Raw genomic sequence first — 16,806 nt, forward strand, 5'->3', positions numbered from 1 at the left:
AAGCAGGGAAAATAGAAGACAGAAACTCAGGAAGTTTATTTTCTCTTTAAGCATTACACCTGGTTCCTTCAAATCCTCCACTTACACTCCCCCCCCCCCAACACCACCCTTTTTCTCTATCTTCACTTCTAATGAAGAATTGCACTAGTCAGTCTATCCCACATCTCTCTTGGAGAAATTTCTCATGTTATTCTGTCATTGAAAATATAAGGTTTCCTTGAGAGAATGAGAAATCAATTTGGGATGAAATTCTCAAAAATCCAGTGAGCTGACCAAGGAGATGTGTCTGGACTTCTCTGCACAAAGTTTGTGAAGGTAAACAGTATAAGATGCTTCAAATGACTGAGCACTAGTACATTCTCAAGTGCTCAGGAAGCTGTGATCTAGTCTCTAGAGACATTAGGCCAAATTGGCTGTGCTAAGCAATTAAGAGGTCCAAAACAGACCCTTAAGATTTTATAAGCTAATCATTTATAAGAATTAACACTTACGATGAAGGAAAAAAGCAGACCATACAATTGGATTATTATCTAGAAGCATTCAAATTCAACCAATGTCATTTATTACTACATGATTCCAATAGAACCTCTCCTTTCCACATTTGACACAGTACTTTGTACAAAATACTACTGAGATTAGTACTAATGAACAGTACAGGCAATAATATATTAAAATGCTCTGCAACCATAAAAAACTTATAGGAACACTGCTATTATCAATAATACTCTTCCATAGTTGGGCGTGGTGGTGCACGCTTGTAATCCCAGGAGCTCGGGAGGCTAAGGGAGGAGTATCATGAGTTCAAAGCCAGACTCAGTAGATTAGTGAGGCACTTTTAGCAACTCAGCCAGACCCTGACTATAAAAAAAAAAAATACAAAAAAGGGCTGGGGATATGGCTCATAAGTTTCCCTGGGTTCAATTCTCAGTTCCAAAAAGTAATAATAATAAAAATACTCTTTCCAGCAAACACTGGTCTCAAGTGAAACATCTTCCAACTTTATGAATATATTCAATATCCAGTTTCTCTTTCCAGAAAGAAAAAAAGGTACAACAAAAGAATTCGACTTTATCTTGAAGTTTGATTATATAGAAAAATACTGTAGCCAGGCATGGTGGCACATGGCGGTAAGCAGGAGGATTCCAAGTTTGAAGCTAGCCTCAGCCACTTTGAGAGGCCCCTAAGCAACTTAGGAGATCCTGTTCCAAAATAAAAAAGAGCTGGATGTGGCCTCAGTGGTTAAGCACCCATGGATTCAATCCCTGGTACAGGGAAAAAAAAAAGAAGAAGAAGAAAGAAACAGTATATAAGACCAGAGTAAATAAACAGAATGTAGATAAAAATAAATGTCTAAATTAGCATACAATATGACACCTCAAATATTCAAGACCAAACAAGTCAACTAATTTGTACAGAATGCAAGACAGATAATAAGTAGCTACAAAAAATAAACATGTTTTCTAAAATATCATTCAAGAAAAATAAAATCTTTAAATGCATGTTACATCTTGGCAAATGGTATTTGTTTCAGTCAAAGGGGATAGTGACTACCACCCAAACAAAAATGAAAAAAAAAAAAAAATAGGGTCTACAGAACCCATTACATGGTGAGTCACCATAAGGCTTTGCAACTTGGTGTATTATAAAATAACATTTTAAGTGTGCTGCTTAGGGCTCAGTAATTTGTTATATGAGAAGGCAATGGAAGAAGGTAAAGTAAAATGTTACGGGAACTCAAAAGGTCAAGATACACTTCCTACCACTCTTCACAAAAACAATATGGTATTTGGAAGAACAATGGGAAGAGAATCACTGGACCTAGCCTCTTGCAGTTGCTATGATTAGACTATTGATCAGGGACTAATGTTGACCTAAAAAGAGAGTAACCAGTATCCAGAATGACTCATACGAATGTGCTTTGTAAACAGAAAAACTTCTTTGTTCTTTCCTTTTCTATGGGCTTTCCATATAGAATGGACGTATGTTTTCTTGGGATATCATTTATTTACTGGACCAGAAGAATAACTCTCAAATATATTTAAGGTTCAGATCACAGATCTAACTTTTAAACATGGAAGAGTATTATTATTTTTCTTAACTATGGACACACATATTTTTTGGATATACTTGGACCAATAAATTTTTTTTAGTAGATTTCATTTTTTTTAGACCACTTTTGTGATCAAGACAAAACTGAGAGGAAAATACAGTTTTGTTTTGAAATGATATAACAGCATTCAAGCAAAATAAGTTGTTGCTTTGTTAATTTTACCTTTCCAGGTTGTATACTAGAATTTTTCTATGACTACTTCTAAAGAGTATCTTTAATATATACCTAATTGGTATTCTATTTCATGCTTAGTTTGGTTTTATTTATATGAAGTATTTTATTAGTTATATATTTATTTGTTATCTATTATTTGGGATATTAGTATCATTTAGTATCAGGCCTATACTGCTTGAAGATATTATGAACATTTTACATGTTGTCAAAATATATTAGGGAGTCAGTAGTAGAAAGCAAAACAATTGTGTAACAATTAAATGTTGAAATATATGATCACTGAAAACTTTTCATAATATATTTTTAGTTATAAAATTTAGTTTGTCAAAACCAGTGTGTATTAGATAATTCCATCTTACTCAATGTATCAGGTTTAGAAATTCCTCCTGGAACATCTTCTTGTGGGAGTGTGAGAGTATGGCTCCCACTGTTAAATTTATATGTTTTCCCTAATGAATAATATAATTCATTATATATGATTATATATGGTTAATGTTATTTATAAAATGCTTATTATAATCATATTATAAGAAATGTGAAAAATGAAAAAAGGAATACTTTTCTTTAATTCTTAAAATTTTGCTTGATATTTATAAAGAAATAAGGCCTTTTAGGTAAATGAGCTACTCAGTTATACCCAAAGTGTTAGCAAATAGTATTTTAGTTTCATATTCAAATCTTTAATTATTACAGTATATATTGAATGTTTTCCTGTTCCTTTCAGTAAATTCATCATTCACTGGTAATATCACACCTCCAGAAGGCACTTTAATACAATAGCATTTAATGAGCTACATGATTTTTTAAGACAAAAATATTCTTCAAAGGTAGAATGCAATGTGAAATAAATGTTTCTCAAAGAAACCTATATTTTTAAAATTAAGCAAATAAAAACACCATATCCTGATACAGTCCTTTTCAGCTGAAATCTTAAAAGTGGAAAATCTTTCTAAGTAGAAAAAAGTGCTATGTCATTAGTCTTGACATAGAAGACTCGAAGAGTTCCTACCTCTCAAAAAATTTGGTGTCAAACTATTTTCTGTCATGAGCATTCAGTATTTAAACAAAGCAAACATACAGTCTCAGTATTTTCTCTTTAATGTTTATTCTACACTAAAGATTAAAAAGATTTTCAAGTAAACCAAATAAAATATTGTTATTGAACTTAAAGTATCTTATACAGAGGATTATATATATATTTTTTATAAATTATCAGGTTGGGGATGTGGCTCAGTGGTACAGCACCTGCCTAGTATATGAGAGGACCTGAATTCAATTTCCATTACCACAAAAAAAAAACTTAAAAAGACTTAAAAATAAAAAAAGAAATTTTTCAAAGATGGTACTATTAGAATGTTACCAAATCTAATAATTATAGAAATTAATATTAAATGTTAATTATTAGAAATTTATAAACCAAACCTTGCATATTTAGCCTGTCATCATGTCTATTTTGTATCTGTTTAGATCTCACCTCATTTTCTTCTTTCATTTCTGTTTCTTCACCAGTTTTCTCCTATTACTTTATCTGCCAAGGCCTGCCACACTAAGGCTAAAATTACACAAAAATTTTGAGCCAGAGTAGCTACCTCAGTACCCAAGGGTTTTTGATTTTTATTCATTTACTTAAAACATCACTCCAAAACTTTACCAAATGGTAGAGCTTGAACTAAGTACTGGACATACAATGGAAAACAAGACAATATTTCCATGACTTCATAGAAGATAATCTAAAAGAGATATTAATTGAATAAATAATCTCAAAAAATCCTGTAATTTTAAATTATTAGAAGTGTTACGGCCAGACACAGTGGACAATGGCTATAATTCCAGTTACCCAGTAGGCTGACGCAAGAGGATTGTAAGTCTGAAGCCATTCTCAGCAACTGAGTGAGACCCTATATGAAAATAAAAATAAAGAAGACTGGAGATGTAGCTCAGTGGCAGAGCATTCCTGGGTTCCATTCCTAGTATCAAAAAAAAAAGTGTTATGAAAGAAAAATATATATGACTCCATTAATGTATAATAAGAATACCTATATCCTCTGGAGGCTCAGAAAAAGATCCCCTCAGAAAGTAAAATTTGATTTAAGATCTGAAGGATGATGATCAGAGTTCCAGGCAGAGGAAATAACACTTCTGCAGTTCCAGATGTATTGGTTCCACCTTTGCTATCTCCTGGCATTTTTCTTCTGGATTTTTAAATTTTATGTAGCTACCAATCCTCATCCTTCTTCCCCACATAATCACAGGAACTATTTACCAAGCTCATATTACATGGAAGATACCACTCTGAGCAACTGACAAAAATTAACTCAACTAGTTCACACAGTAAGTTCTAGGGTAGGTTCTTCTACCTCATTCGCAGATTAGGAATCTGAGAGACAGTCATGGTAAGTTACTGGATCAAAACTACACAGCTACTGGCAATAGTCTTTTCATACCTCATCTGCCTTATAACCTTATCAATCTTATAGAAGTCACACACGCCAAACTAAATTAGTATTACTATTGGGCAAAGAATTTCAGGTCTCATATACTCTCCAAACTGTAATCATTTCAAACTATGAAAAATAATATTTAATTTTTCTAGTTTTCTGTAATTAGGAATGAAAAAATTGATCAGTGTAGCCTGGAATAAAGCATTTCAGGAATATAAGATTTTTTTTAGATAATTAATACATTTTTACAAAAAGTTATTCAGCCAGAATTGAAATAAAAAATAAGCAAGAGGAAACAATTGTAATTTATTTAGTTTTTTCTGTACCTTTCAAAAGAATGGAAGAGATTCTTTTTTTGCGGGGGAGGGGGTACCAGAGATTGAACTCAGGGGCACTAGACCACTGAGCCACATCCCCAGCTCTATTTTGTATTTTGTTTAGAGATAGGGTCTCACTGAGTTGCTTAGCACCTCACTTTTGCTGAAGCTATCTTTGAACTTGCAATCCTCCTGCCTCAGCCTTCCCAAATTGCTGGGATTACAGGTGTGCACCACCACGCCTGACTGGAAGAGGATTCTTATAATTCAAACTAGCAAATATTTTAAATGCAATGACAAAACTAATAAGTAATAAACTGGCTATGATTCTGAATAAATTCCCCAAATCAATATTTTCTTTAGGTCAGCAACTTTTAAACATTAAAGGAAAAAAAGTAACTTTAAATGCTTTAAACTCCACTTAAAACTACATTTAAATATTTGTAAAACTTTTGGTTGTGATCAAAAGTTTCATCTGTAAATTCATCACTGAAGGTTATGTACAAAACAGTAATTAAGTGGGTGATGGATACAACTGAATATATGACTCATCGTTTGCAAAGGAAAATGATTTGGGGGAAAAGGTTCAGGAAGAAAAGAAGCAAATAATGGATTCTGGATGAAATGAAGACCTTTCTTGTCCAAGGGCTGTCACCAATTCTTTATTACTTGAAGATTAAGAGAATATCGAATAAAGCTGTCTGCCACACAGCCAAAAATGTAAGAATAACATTGTCTCTAAGTGTATCTCACATGAAAGTTTTCAGAAATAACATTCATAAAATTAAACTTTCTATTAAAAGTCACTGGCAAATCCATCTTGAATCAGAACAATGGAAATGTCAAAATAAACCAACATTACATTTGTCAGGAATTTGAACAGAATGAAATAGCAGTGTAGGTCAAGTTGTAGAATCATCTAATTTTACTTCACTAGGTTTCAGAAAAGAGGCAGATACAAAACAGAATTCCTAGGAGACTTATAGGGGTTTCTTTTTGTTGGTTTGTTTTTCACTCTGTGGGCTAGTACAAAATAAATATTTAGTTTTGCTACTAGGGTTCCGTAGATAGATACAATGTGTTTTGGTTTTTGAGATTCCAGAAGTGAAGCTGAAGATACTTATATAACAAGAGTCCCTCTACTCTTACCTATATGTGTGTATGGATGTGTGCAAAATAACTCATATATATGTGAATATACTTTTAAAAAATTTACACTTATGGGGTTTAATTGCTATTTCTGCATTATGAATCTCTAAAGAAAATGAACAGAATTTCATTTGATGAAGTTGTATTCAACAGAACATTTTACCCAATTTTTAAATTTACATTTTATGCATTGTATTTTTGAGCCCATATTACGTGAAAGCATTAAGATAGAGGCTTTAGGACTGGGGCTGGAGCTCAGTAATGGAGCACTTGCCTCACATGCATGAGGCCTTGGGTTCAATCCTCAGCAACACACAAGAATAAATAAATAAGATAATGGTACTGCGTCCATCTACAACCAAAAATAAACATTTTTTTTTTAAATTATAGAGGCTTTACGCAAACTCTTTTGAGAATGCTTGATTTATTTTGTTATGTATATACTTTCTGAGGATAAAGAATATTTTTATGATAAAGCAAACCCACTTCCTATCACTGATGACTTGTATATGAGCAACATCTAGTCAATATATCACATTTTACCTTATGTACATACCTTAGAACTTAGTTAATTAAAACTGCATGTTCCAACTCAAAGACTCAAAAACAAACCAACAAAAACTTAAGGGTTCTTTGTGCGTGTGCATTTACGCACATGTACCCAATATAGATTTGGATCAAAGCAGTCCAGTTTAAGAATCTTTCTTCTTAATCGCTGCTGAATTTATGTGCTCTCCTATATGTTGGTAGAAAGAAGCAAGGTGTGACTTTTAAAATGGAAAAAAAAAAATAAGTGACTTATGTAAAAATAGCTTTTAGAATAGATCATTCCATTTCTGAAGTTAGTACACTAAGAATATTGTCAGTATTAAGTTATAAGGAAATATTTGAAGAAACTTACTATGATACATTTTTCTTTTGTGAATTTAATTATCAGAAAAGTTTCCAGGTTTTTCTTTTTTTGGATAGTCTAGCATCTAACATTTTTGTTTATCATCTAACATTTTTGTTAGATGATAAAATAGAGAACTTATTTAATCCTGCCAGCAATACTGTAAGATAAGTATGATGGTTACATCAACTAGGTTGGGTCACAGTACCCAAAACTTTGACGGTGATTTTGGAAAGAAAGTAACATTTAAATTGGTTGACCCTCCATGATGTGGGTAGTCTTCACCCAATCAGTGAAAAGTCTTAATAGACAAAAGACTGACCCTCCACTGGAATAAGAAGGGAGTCTGCATACTGCCTTTGGACTCAAACTCTAACTCTACTTCCCTGGGTCTCTAGTGTGCCAGCCTACCCTGCAGATAAAGGAATCCACAATTGTAAGAAAAAATTCTTTAAAATCTCAATCTCTCTTTCAATCTTAATCTCTCTCTCTTCCCAGTCCTCACACACACAATTAGTCATCCCTTATCTGCAGTTTCACTTTGTACAATTTCAGTTACCCATGGTAAACTCTGACTTCTCTCAGAAATAACCTACTGCTGAGGGTGGTGGCACATATCTGCTAATTCGAGCAACTCAGGAGGCTGAGGCAGGAGGACTGCAAGCTAGAGGACAGCCTCAGCAATTTACCAAGAACCCTGTCTCAAGATAAAAAATAAAAAGAACTGAGTATATATAGCTCAGTGGTAAAGCACCCCTGGGTTAAATCCCCAGTATCAAAAAAAGAAAAGAAAAAAAAAACTTCATATATTTTAAAGTGTGCACCATTCTGAATAGTGTGATGAAAATCTCACAGTATTCCACCACCATTCTACTCTGTCCCACTTGGGACATGAATCACCCTGTTGTCCAGTGTATTCACATTGTTATACTCACCCTCTGTTGGTCTTGGTTATCTGATCATTTGTCACCATGTTACATTGCTATATTTATTCAAGTAATCCTTGTTAAAGTTAATAATAGCAACCAAAGTACAAGGGTCATGATGCTGATAATTTACATGTACCAAAGAAAATCCATAAAGACTTCCTTTAAGCAAAAAAGTAAATGTTCTCAATAAGAAGTAAAAAAAAATCTAATGCTGAGGTTGAACATAATATGTATAAAATTTGGTAGTATCCATCATTGAGGTATTCGCTAGGGGTCTTGGAACATGTCCTCTGTGCAAAAGGGGGCACTACTGTCAACCCACAAACTCTCCCTCTCTCACACACAGACTACTCTGTTGTTTGTCCCGCAAGGGTTCATATGTTGGAACATAGTCCCCAGGGTGGCAATGTTGAAAGGTGGTTAACTTTTAAGAGGTGGGGCTGACAGGAAAATAATTAAGTCATAAAGGACACTGCTCTCAGAAGGAATAGATATATTTCTTTCAAGAAGATTGCAATAAAAAGAACAAGAATGACCTTTCCTCATGCTCTACCTTCCTATCTCACCAGGTATTCCCTCCATGATGTCATCATCATGCGGCCAAATAGCCAACAGAGGCCTCACAAGAGCCTGTACCATGCTATTTGGACTTTCAGCCTCCAAAACTGTGAACTATATTAGTCTCTTTCCTTGATAAGAGATACCAGCCTCTGGCATTTTGTCATAGTAGTAGAAAATGGAGTCACACACACGCATGCAAACATGCAAATACACACACACACACAAACACACACACACACATCCTATTGGTTTTGTCTCTCTGAAGATCCCTAATACAGTATGGGACAGGAAAATTAAGGTTAAGAAAACCAGCTAGTGCAACACTCCTTTTAAACTGTGATTTGACAAAACTAATCAATTCTAGGAAATAATTTGGTGGATCCTCAAAGAATTAAGCATGAACAATTTTGACCCTATGCATATACTGAAAAGAATTAAAAACATATTCACACAAAATCTTGTACACAAATGCTTATAACAATCACATTCACATCAGCCACCAAGTGGTAAAAAAACATCAATACACATCAACTGATAAAAGCATAATGAAAATATGGCAAATTCATACAATGGAATGATTCAGCCATTAAAAAAAAAAAAAAAAAAAAAAAAGCAGGGCTGGTGTGTAGCTCCATGGTAGAGATGGTGCCTAGCCTGTGCAAGGCTTTGTATTTGATAATTAGCACCACTCCCACCCCCACCTCCACCAGAAAGAAGGAAAAGGTAGAACAAAGTACATAATCCTATAAAACAGGGGCAAACCTTCCTTGAAAATACACTGGGTAAAAGAAGGCAAACACAAAAGGCCAAATATTGCATGAATCCATTTATATAAAATCTCCAGAATAAGCAAATCCACAAAAAAAAATTGAACAGTGATTGTCAAGCATGGGGATGGAATGCCAATGCGTATTAGGTTTCCTACTGGAGTGATGAGACTCTTCTTGAATTAGATATTAGTGATGACTATATAGTTCTATGTGAATGTAATAAAGACCACTAAATTGTACACTTTAAAATGACTACTATTACAACAGGTGGAATTATACTTCAATAAAAAAAAAAGCTTTAAAAATCTACTCACCTGCCCTTTTTCTGGCGCCAAACAACGAACAACTTCATCCACCATTACTGGAATATGTAATTTAGCCATGGCTTCTGAATCGAAATCTTGAGATGTCTGTAACTCCTGATCTCCAGTTAGATCTCTTTGCTCCTGGGTTTCATTTTCATTATATCTTTCTGCTGTAGTATGAATTTTTTTTGGCCAGAAACCTAAATTAAGTATTCCAGATTTCAACCAACATGGGAAATATTCCTTATATATTGTACAAAAATATGGGTATCGAAGCATTCTGTAGGTCAACAAGTCTAGAAAAGAAATTTAAAATGATAATTGTTGGATTTTAAAAAAGAATGTTATACTACTCATGGAAAAGCAAATTCATATGAACTATTTAATACATCAAAAAAGTAAGACTCATTATCTAAATAAGTAAGGTGACTAACCTCTTTATATGAAACAAGGAACTAAGAGAATGCAGAAGCATGATTTAAATATAATTTAAATATAATTTTTAATGTTGCCTGATAAGTTCTAAGACGATTAGTGTTTTAACCATGGATATGAAAAACAGTTATTCAGTAATCATTTTTTTCACATTTTTGAATTTTAATTGGTTCTAAAGAGTGGATTCAATGAGTCAAAATTATTTAGGGATGACTTAAGGGATTATAAATATCCTAGTTTAAATAAGGTGATCTTTTATTTCAAGGTCTTCTATTTTTTTTTCATAATGTTAAAATTTCATCTTTAACTTTGTAGGAGTGACTGCCCCTAAAAAAGGGTCAGACTTGTAAATCAATAAAGAAAAGATGATGATCAGTCTGTGAAAATATTGCATATTTGTCATGGACAGTCTCAGAAGAAATCATTTCACCACAGCCAGTAGTGAGTATGTATCTATTAAACTACAACTAAACTCAATTGAACACATTTTGCATTTCATAGCACTCTGTTTTTGTGTTTAGCTTTTCTGATATTCGGGATTGAACCCAGGGCCTGCACATGGTAAGTATACACCCTCTACCTCTATGTTACAGCCCTGGACCCCCACATTTTAATTGTCCTTGTGCCCAAAAATCAAGTAATTAATTGACACATTTCTTGAATTTCTCATATGTCTTCTATTTTCTTCTGCAATTTGTAATTCTTTTAAATGCAGTGGGGCAAAGAAGTTAGTTGTGTGAACATTAAAAGAAGATCTTTTGAAAACATTATTATATGCAACTGGCTTCAAGCAATGTTTTCAATATAACCACAGAAATATCTAGTTAACCACACTCTTCTTTCCTCATAGATTGAGTGATTGAGATCTATACCCTTGTATCCATAAAAATCTGATGTACACTATGTACTTAATAAGTATTCCTAGGAAAAAAATGAATGGATAAATTCCAGACTCCACAGAATAAACATTTTTATCTATCCTCACTTTAGGAAATTTCACCTAATTGACTCCACCAAAACCACATGGTCTCAAAATTTTGAAGAATCAAATTACACTTAAATACCTCTTCCTTTCCTTTTGCAATAGAAAATGAAGAATTGATCATATGTATTGACTAAAACAGAGTGGAACACAAATATCTGACAGCATGTATATGTAACATGAATGAGATGTTACTTTGAAGATAAGTTAACTTTTTTATAAACCCCAGAATTATGTCGCAAGGTGACATAGGAAAAAATGTGGCCACAAAAAGATAAATTAGACAAAAACAAACAACAAAAAAGGTAAATAAGAAGAGAGCGTTTTAAGTAAATTTCCAGATATTATCCATCAATAAACTGGCCAAATTGTTATTATGTCTTCAGTTCTCCAAAAAGCTTATACAAAGCAATCCTAACTACTCTTTAACTTAGCGTATCCAAAAATTTTCAAAATAATACCTAATATTTATTTAGCACTAAGTACTAATTATTACTCTAATAACACTACATGATCTAACTCATTTAATCCTTCATAACTCTAGGAGGTAGGTATTATTTGTCCCATTTTACAGATGAGGAAAGTGGAGACACTAAGTAATTTGCCACAGTTCACATAGCTAGAGAGCTATAATACAAGCAGTCTATCCCCAGAGTTAAAGTCTTAATCCCCATGCCATAAACTTCACCACTGGAACTATTTAATGCACACATGTAATTTAATGACACCTTGTGTTGATTCTATGTATGTATAGTATCTCATGAATTCAATTTTCTTGCTTCAGATGGAAATAAGAGTGGGGTAGCCAATAGAAAACTCATTACAATGCATAGGCCTAAACAGTAGAATCTGGAATATTTAACTGAATTACACTAATTTTGAAAATTGATGTCCTTTTTGAAACTGATGTTCTCATTTTGAAAAATTTTTTAAAGGAAGCATCATTTCTAATATAGGAATCAGAACAATATGGGAAATAGCAAGTAGAAGAATTGTTTGTTCGTTTAATGCTATTGCCAGCATTTGATTCTTTTCTACTGTATTCGGTTCCTATGTATTTATTCACTGTTCCAGGAATAAAGTATTAAAATTTTACCATGAATTGATTGCCTACTAACCTGGGTCAACATGGAGAAAGGGCTACAAAAGACTCATTTTCCTCTTTGGTTGTTTCCTGGAATACTTTCTTAAAACTGTAAGAGGGAAAGCTGTAAAGGGAGTTCTTTTTCCATAACACAGTCTCCTACTAGACTATCCAGATTCCTCCTTGTAGTCTTCTAAGACCCCACCACTTTAAATTATTCAAGATTGTTTTAAGTTTCCTCTGGTCAGAGGACCAAGCAGAATCAGTAAACTTAGTCTCTTGAGCAAACTAAGAAGTCCAAAGCAATTCATTGAACTTTATCGCAAAAGTTTAGCAGTTAAGGACACAAAATTGGAGCGGTGACTGTTAATTGTCGGAACAAAACAATTAGTGAGGCCTGTAAAGACTACTTCCTCAGGGTGCTAACAATTACCATTATTAGTCAGTTTTCCCCTACACAGAAATCCTGTTTCAAAAGGCAATTCTTAACACAAAAACGCGACCTGGAGGCTGGCACCCGAACGCAGAGAAAGTGAAAGAGGTTCTAAAGAAAAGGAAGAATACACCCTTTTGCCTAAGAATTATACCCTTGACAAACTGTTTGAGAAACCCAGGTGGAACGCGTGCTGAGACGGGGCGTGGATTTTTGCCCAGGCGAATCAGGCGACTCCCTGGGAGTTCCCCTACGGGATAGTGCGTTTCAAAAGGGCACGGGTAACTCGGCTACCTTCTTCTCACCTGAGGCATGAAGATTTCTCAGTCGGCCTCTAACTTGGGCCAGTGACGACCACTACGGTGCCGGAGAACCTGATAGGGCTACACGTCTAGGTTCCAGCCCTGGGGGAAACTTGCAAGGACGGACAAATTGAGCACACGTCCGCCCCAGCAACCAAGGACCGTCCGCTTTTCGTTCCGCTGCTTCCAGCCCCCCGCTGCGAAAGGGTCTTGTAGGTGCTGAAGTTTCCAAAGGACCTTCCTGGCGGGAATAAATAAGACCTCACCATTGCCATGTTTAAATTCGCTTTTACATCATTTTTAAATGCCTGAGGCAACTTTAAATCTAACTTTCCATTTTCTCCTTTACTGTTTGATTTACTACGGAAATAAATTTGTTTTCTGATAACATGACTGTAAATGATAAAAGTACTCCAATTTCTTACCAGAAGGTGGAAAGTTATATTTCCTTAGCGCTACATGGTTGGAAAATTTTGATTCTATTTTCCTTCATTTCAATACAAAATACCCAATACTCTTATCCTATGTTATACTTCCATAATGACTTGCCAAACATAAGACTAACCAGCACGATAATGGCATTGATTGGAATGTCAAAAACACTCCGCTTTAATCAATGTAAGATTCTTTAAGAATACAGTCTACATCTGAACACTGCTATATGGCAAGTGTAGTTGAAGTTAAATGAAAAATAAGTACTTGGATTGAGTGTGGAAACACCTGTAAAACTGATAAGCCAATACAATGTTGATGTCGAAAGTGACGAAATTGAAAACACTTCTATTTACTGATTCACCAAAAATCAATGCAATTTTATAAGAATATGGTAAGAAATGCATATTTTCGGATTGGGATATCATTTTACTGTCACTTAACCTAGAAAATATTTCAGTAACAAATGACTTCTGAAGTGGCTTGTTTGTAGAATTCAAGTATTTTACTTTATGGATATTCTGAAACTTCTGTTTTCTCTCGGTAAAATGAAGGTAACGATATATACATTGCATGATGTTTTGAAAATTAAATTAGATATTAAAATACATAAAGTGACTAATAAAATGCCTGAAATGTCAAAGGTAAAGTACGATACAATGATGACATATTTAAAATAAAAAGGTTGCTCAATTTTATTACCAAACCCAGCGTCAAATAACTTTCATTAGCTAAAATACATATAATACAGTCAGAAATAAATAGTAGCTTTATTGATGACCTACCCATTGTTCAGAGACAATCATATAACATGCATCACATATGATACACAATGCCCCTGATTTTATTCAGTAGGAATCGTAGGGTCCGAATGTGTGATATTTCCATATATCGTTTCACTATGATTATCTGCACTGTTGCATCCTATTTATACAGTGATACTGGACCACCAGAATATGAACTCCAAGAGGGTAGGGATTTTGACCCTATTGTGTACTATCGTGTCCCTAAAATCTACAATCATTATTTGGTTAATGGATACAATAACAGTAATCTGAAGAACAATGAAATTCAAATTATTCAGTAACTCAGTGGCAGAGGGCTTGCCTAGCATGCTTGAGGCTCCGCGTTCAATCCCCAGCACTACAAAAATACAATACAATTAAAATTAAAATATCCTTACAAATGAAAACGAATGATCTTAGCAAAAAATATTTCTCATTCTTTTCCAAGTATTTGTTTCTCTTTTTCAAGTGTACATTCTGAAATAATACCTACAATCTGAAACCTAAAAATAATCACTTCATCCAATAACAAACTAAGTCAATAGCTTTAAATTAATTTATTTGATATTGCCATCATTAAAAGAATGTAAAAAGCAAGCAAACACCAAATAGTTTCAATCAGGGAGTAGGCCTGGGAATACTGAAAAATGAAGTCATGGAACCTCGAAACAAAAGACCTGGATCTCTAATTAATTCTGGGGGAAAAGGCCCAAACCTTCCAGCGCATGAGCCCTAAGCCTTGGAGGCTTCACTAGCCAGATAGGGAAAAGAAGAAAATAAACATCCAGAACCCATTAATCCACACCCAACAGGTTCCGCCTCTCTAGTTAGCAGAGAGCACACGCCAACCCCTGCCGGTAAACCGTCTCACTCACACCCTGAACTCTGAGACCGGGCCCTGCTCCTGCTCATCTGTTGGCCGAGTGAAGATCCCAGGTGGCTGCCTCCCACCTGCGCCTCCGGTCTAGCCCCGCCCACCTCGGCCACCGCCTCCGGAAACCGCCCCGCGCGTTGCCACCGCGACGTACAGAAAAGTCGCTTCCACCCCGCCGCGCCGCTGAGCCTTCTGGAGCCCAGGGGCAGCGCGCCGTGGCAACGTCAGGCGTAGTGACGTCACGAGGACAGCAGCCAATGAAAACAGGCGCTGAAGGAGCTGGCTTGGTTTTGAATTTTGTGGTGGAGTTTGAAGCGCCAGGAGGCGGACATTGAAGTGGAGTTGTTGCGGTAACCTCTTCTGGACCTGAGGTGAGTGGGAGACTCTGAAGGCGAAAACTCTGATCCCTCTGACGCCGCTTTTGATGACCTGTCTTACTGGGAGCGGAGGGTCCGGCCGCCGCCTCAGGTCTAGAGGATCAGAAGGACTTGTTGACAAACGGAAGCGTTAAGAGGGGGTTGGGGGAGGGAGGGCCAGTCCCAGTCTCTGGGGAGAAAGTGAAAGCAGGTAAGAACTCTAGTACAAACCAAGAGCATGGGCTCTGCCTGACTACCCTGCAGGAAGGGCAGCAATCTTCTACCTTAAGGTTTGAGAGGACGTCGGAAGTTTTAAAGGGTATCTTGGCCTCATTCCCAGATTTTGGTAGAGGACTGTAACTGTCCATTTAACTTCTGCAAGACTTCAGGAGTTAATTAGCCCCCTTGTTACAAAGAAACCAAGACAGGCTGCTGCGCTTTACTATGTGAAAAGAAATGATTTGTCCAGAACTAATTTTGTTCTGTAATACATAGTTTAAATTGTAAACTATGGAACAATTGAGTGAAATGTGTTAAATACTCAACAGGTATTGGCTGTTGGTGTCATTTCACAGCAGACAGCCTGTGACTTTGAGTTTGGGAAGTTTTCATAAATTTGGGAGCTATAGGATATGAAGTTCAAAAACTGGTTAGTAGTTGTTATTGAGTTAATATTACTTTGAAAGAATTTTCTCAGTAGAAAAGAGTATTTGCTTTTAACAGTAATGAATTTCTTGTGTTATTGAAAAGTATTTACAAGCATATAAAATTTTCATTTTAAAATTACATCTTGTCCTACTATAGATATACTTCAAATCAATGAAATGACTTTTCTCCTGTTAACTCTATGACAACTAAAATGAAAAAATAGCCCATCTGTCAGTGCTGCCCTTCCCTTCACTAGAATTTTTCGTTCTTTCCTGATTGATGCATGTAAGTTAGTGGAAACAGTGGCTATAACAATAAATTATTCCAGAGAGTGGTTCAAGTTAAAGACTATAAATGAGGATAGTTCCCAGGCCCAAGAAATGCTTGTCAAATCAGAATCTAATTCTGAATTTGTATTTAAGAAATAATTCAAAATATATCTATTTCAGTGCCATCATTTGGAAGCTTTCTCTTCACATTCTAGTAGAGCATATTAGTAAAAACATGGACTTTGGATTTGGATCTGGATCAACTTAATGGCTCCCCTCTTACTAGCTATATCATTTGGAAAAATTACTTATCCTAAAACTGCCCCAGTGTTTGTAAAACAGTAATAGAACCTACCTTATATGATTTTTGTAAGAATTGAAGGAGATGATGAATATCAAACATTTGTCATAATGCCTGACACATAAACTCAAATGATAATCATTGTTGCTCATTGTCACTAGTTATCACCACGCAGAACTAATCCAAGCTTTTTTAATAACATGTTTTCTGGGAGTGGCTACTGTGTAATGTGAGATAGGCACCACAAAATCATCATC

General features: G+C 35.1%; 2 protein-coding genes across 7 annotated transcripts in view; one reads left to right on the forward strand and one right to left on the reverse strand.

Moving 5' to 3' along the window:
- Positions 1–15,191, reverse strand: part of Mettl15 (methyltransferase like 15) — a 261,551-nt gene extending 246,360 nt beyond the window's left edge. For 4 of the 6 annotated variants that reach the window (XM_047518341.1, XM_047518340.1, XM_047518337.1 and 1 more), the window contains exons 1-3: positions 14,977–15,070; positions 12,888–13,125; positions 9,658–9,944 (exon numbers count right to left, since the gene is read on the reverse strand). In XM_047518341.1, the coding sequence (XP_047374297.1) occupies positions 9,658–9,927 (270 nt within the window). In that variant the 5' untranslated portion in view covers positions 9,928–9,944; positions 12,888–13,125; positions 14,977–15,070. The other 2 variants (XM_047518338.1, XM_047518339.1) reach the window with 2 other exon arrangements.
- Positions 15,192–15,278: 87 nt separating this feature from the next.
- Positions 15,279–16,806, forward strand: part of Kif18a (kinesin family member 18A) — a 69,842-nt gene continuing 68,314 nt past the window's right edge. Inside the window, exon 1 of the mRNA XM_047517536.1 lies at positions 15,279–15,346. The gene's annotated coding sequence lies outside the window, so the exon portion shown is untranslated. The remainder of the gene's footprint in view (positions 15,347–16,806) is intronic.

This window comes from Sciurus carolinensis, chromosome 11, assembly GCF_902686445.1.
Source record: "Sciurus carolinensis chromosome 11, mSciCar1.2, whole genome shotgun sequence".
NCBI lineage: Eukaryota > Metazoa > Chordata > Mammalia > Rodentia > Sciuridae > Sciurus > Sciurus carolinensis.